A 1,980-nucleotide genomic window follows, 5' to 3' on the forward strand; every position below is an offset into this window, starting at 1 on the left:
AAGCTTTAAGGGGAGCCGAAGAAAGATATCCTCAGATGAAGAAACTGGCTTTCACTTTGATTACAGCATCCAGAAAACTCCAGCCTTACTTTCTAGCTCATAATATAAGGATGTTGCCCTCCTTTGAAGAAAGTGTTAAGAAAGCTAGATCTATCAGGAAAATTAGCTAACTAGGCAATTGAGCTGGGAGAATTTGACATTGAGTTTCTCCCTCGGAATTCTCTCAAAGGTCAAATGCTGGCTGATTTTCTGGCAGATTTCACTAATTTGCCTGATGTCACTGGCTGGCCGAGTGATGAGACGTGGGTAATTTATGTAGATGGGTTGTCTACGAAGAAGCACAGATGAGCTGGAATAGTGATGATTACTCCCGATGGGGAAGAGTTATGCAGTTCTTTGAACTTAAAATTCAAAACTACAAATAACGAGACCGAGTATAAGGTAGTTCTGGCAGGACTCGGTTTAGCTTGTGAAATGGGAGCCGAATTCGTGGAAGTACGAAGTGATTCCCAAGTCATCGTTGGACATATTCGAAGTGAATTTGAAGTCAAGGGAGAAAATATGAAGTTATTCTTATCTAAAGTGCAGGAGATGCAGAGTTTGTTTAAGAAGTTCAGCATTGTAAAAATTTTAAGGCCAGAGAATGAAAGAGTAGATAGATTGGCTCGAACAGCTTCGACATTAGATGGGGAGACTGAAGACGAGATGCCTATCCAAATTCTTCCACAGTCATCCATTACCGAGACGATGTCGGTCTCGGCAACCGAGACCTTACCCAATTGGCAGCTGGAAATCGTGGAATACCTAGAAAAATGAGTCCTTCCTCCAAATTGAAAGTTGACTATTCAATTGAAGATAAGAGCTGCAAGGTTTACAATGGTAAATGGAATTCTTTACAAAGGGGGTTTCATGTTACCACTCCTCAAATGTGTTTCAAGAGAAAAAAGAAATTATATCCTTAGAAAGATCCATGAAGAGATCTGCGGAAGCCATTCTGGAGCTAGAATACTAGCGCACAAAGTTGTCTGAGCGGGTTTCTATTGGCCCAACATGAATCGGGACTCAACAGAATTAGTCAGAGATTGTGACAAGTGCCAGCGATTCGCTAATGTCACTCACCAACCCCCTGAAGACCTGAGTGCAATCTTTTCACCTTGGCCTTTCTCACAATGGGGGGTACACGTAGTGGGACCATTGCCTCGTAGCAAAGGAGGTGTGCGGTTTGCAGTTGTCGCTGTGGATTATTTCACATGGGCGGAGGTTGAAGCCTTAGTGAATATCACAGCTAATGGGATATAACGGTTTTTGTGGAAGAACGTCATATGCTGGTACGGCATTCCCCATGCATTCGTCACAGATAATGGCAAGCAGTTCGACTGCGACTCATTCCGAGACTGGTGTGCCCAGCTCCGTATAAAGAACTACTACTCATCTCCAAGGCATCCTCAGGCTAACGGGCAAGAAGAGGCCACCAACACCAATAAAACGATCTTCAAAATCTTGAAGAAAAAACTTGATGATCGCAAAGGAGATTGGGCAGAAGATCTTCCAGAATTTTTCTGGGCATACCGGACAACCAAAAGAAGTCGAACCGAGGAGACACCATATGCCTTGGCATTCGGAATCGAGGCAATCATACCAGCCCAGGTAGGCTCGGATAGCTATCGTGTAGAGACCTTTCAGCCCAAGACCAATAACGAGGGCTTACAGCTACACCTGGACTTGTTACAAGAGAAACGAGATCAAGCTCAAGTGACTATGTCAGCATACTAGGCAAGAGTAGCTCGGTATTTTAATAGAAATGTCAAGCCTCGGAGCTTCAAATTTGGAGATATGGTCCTACGTAGAGTCATGTTGGCAACCAAGGACCCAGTTGAGGGACAGCTGGCTCCTAATTGGGAAGGACCCTACAGGGTAATTGAGTGCAAAAAGGCAGGAGCGTACCACTTAGAAGATTCCAAAGGTAAGGCTCTTGCGAGA

At 44.2% G+C, this 1,980-nt stretch overlaps 1 protein-coding gene across 1 annotated transcript; it reads left to right on the forward strand.

Moving 5' to 3' along the window:
* The first annotated feature begins 812 nt into the window (after nucleotides 1-812).
* LOC148583854 (uncharacterized) lies at nucleotides 813-1,773 on the forward strand. The gene is made up of 2 exons (XM_088510796.1): nucleotides 813-879; nucleotides 1,358-1,773. The coding sequence occupies exons 1-2, from the start codon at nucleotides 813-815 to the stop codon at nucleotides 1,771-1,773; spliced, it is 483 nt and encodes a 160-aa protein (XP_088366922.1).
* The last annotated feature ends 207 nt before the right edge of the window (nucleotides 1,774-1,980 follow it).

Source organism: Corylus avellana, chromosome 9 (assembly GCF_965113065.1).
Source record: "Corylus avellana chromosome 9, dhCorAvel1.hap1.2, whole genome shotgun sequence".
NCBI classification, from domain to species: domain Eukaryota; kingdom Viridiplantae; phylum Streptophyta; class Magnoliopsida; order Fagales; family Betulaceae; genus Corylus; species Corylus avellana.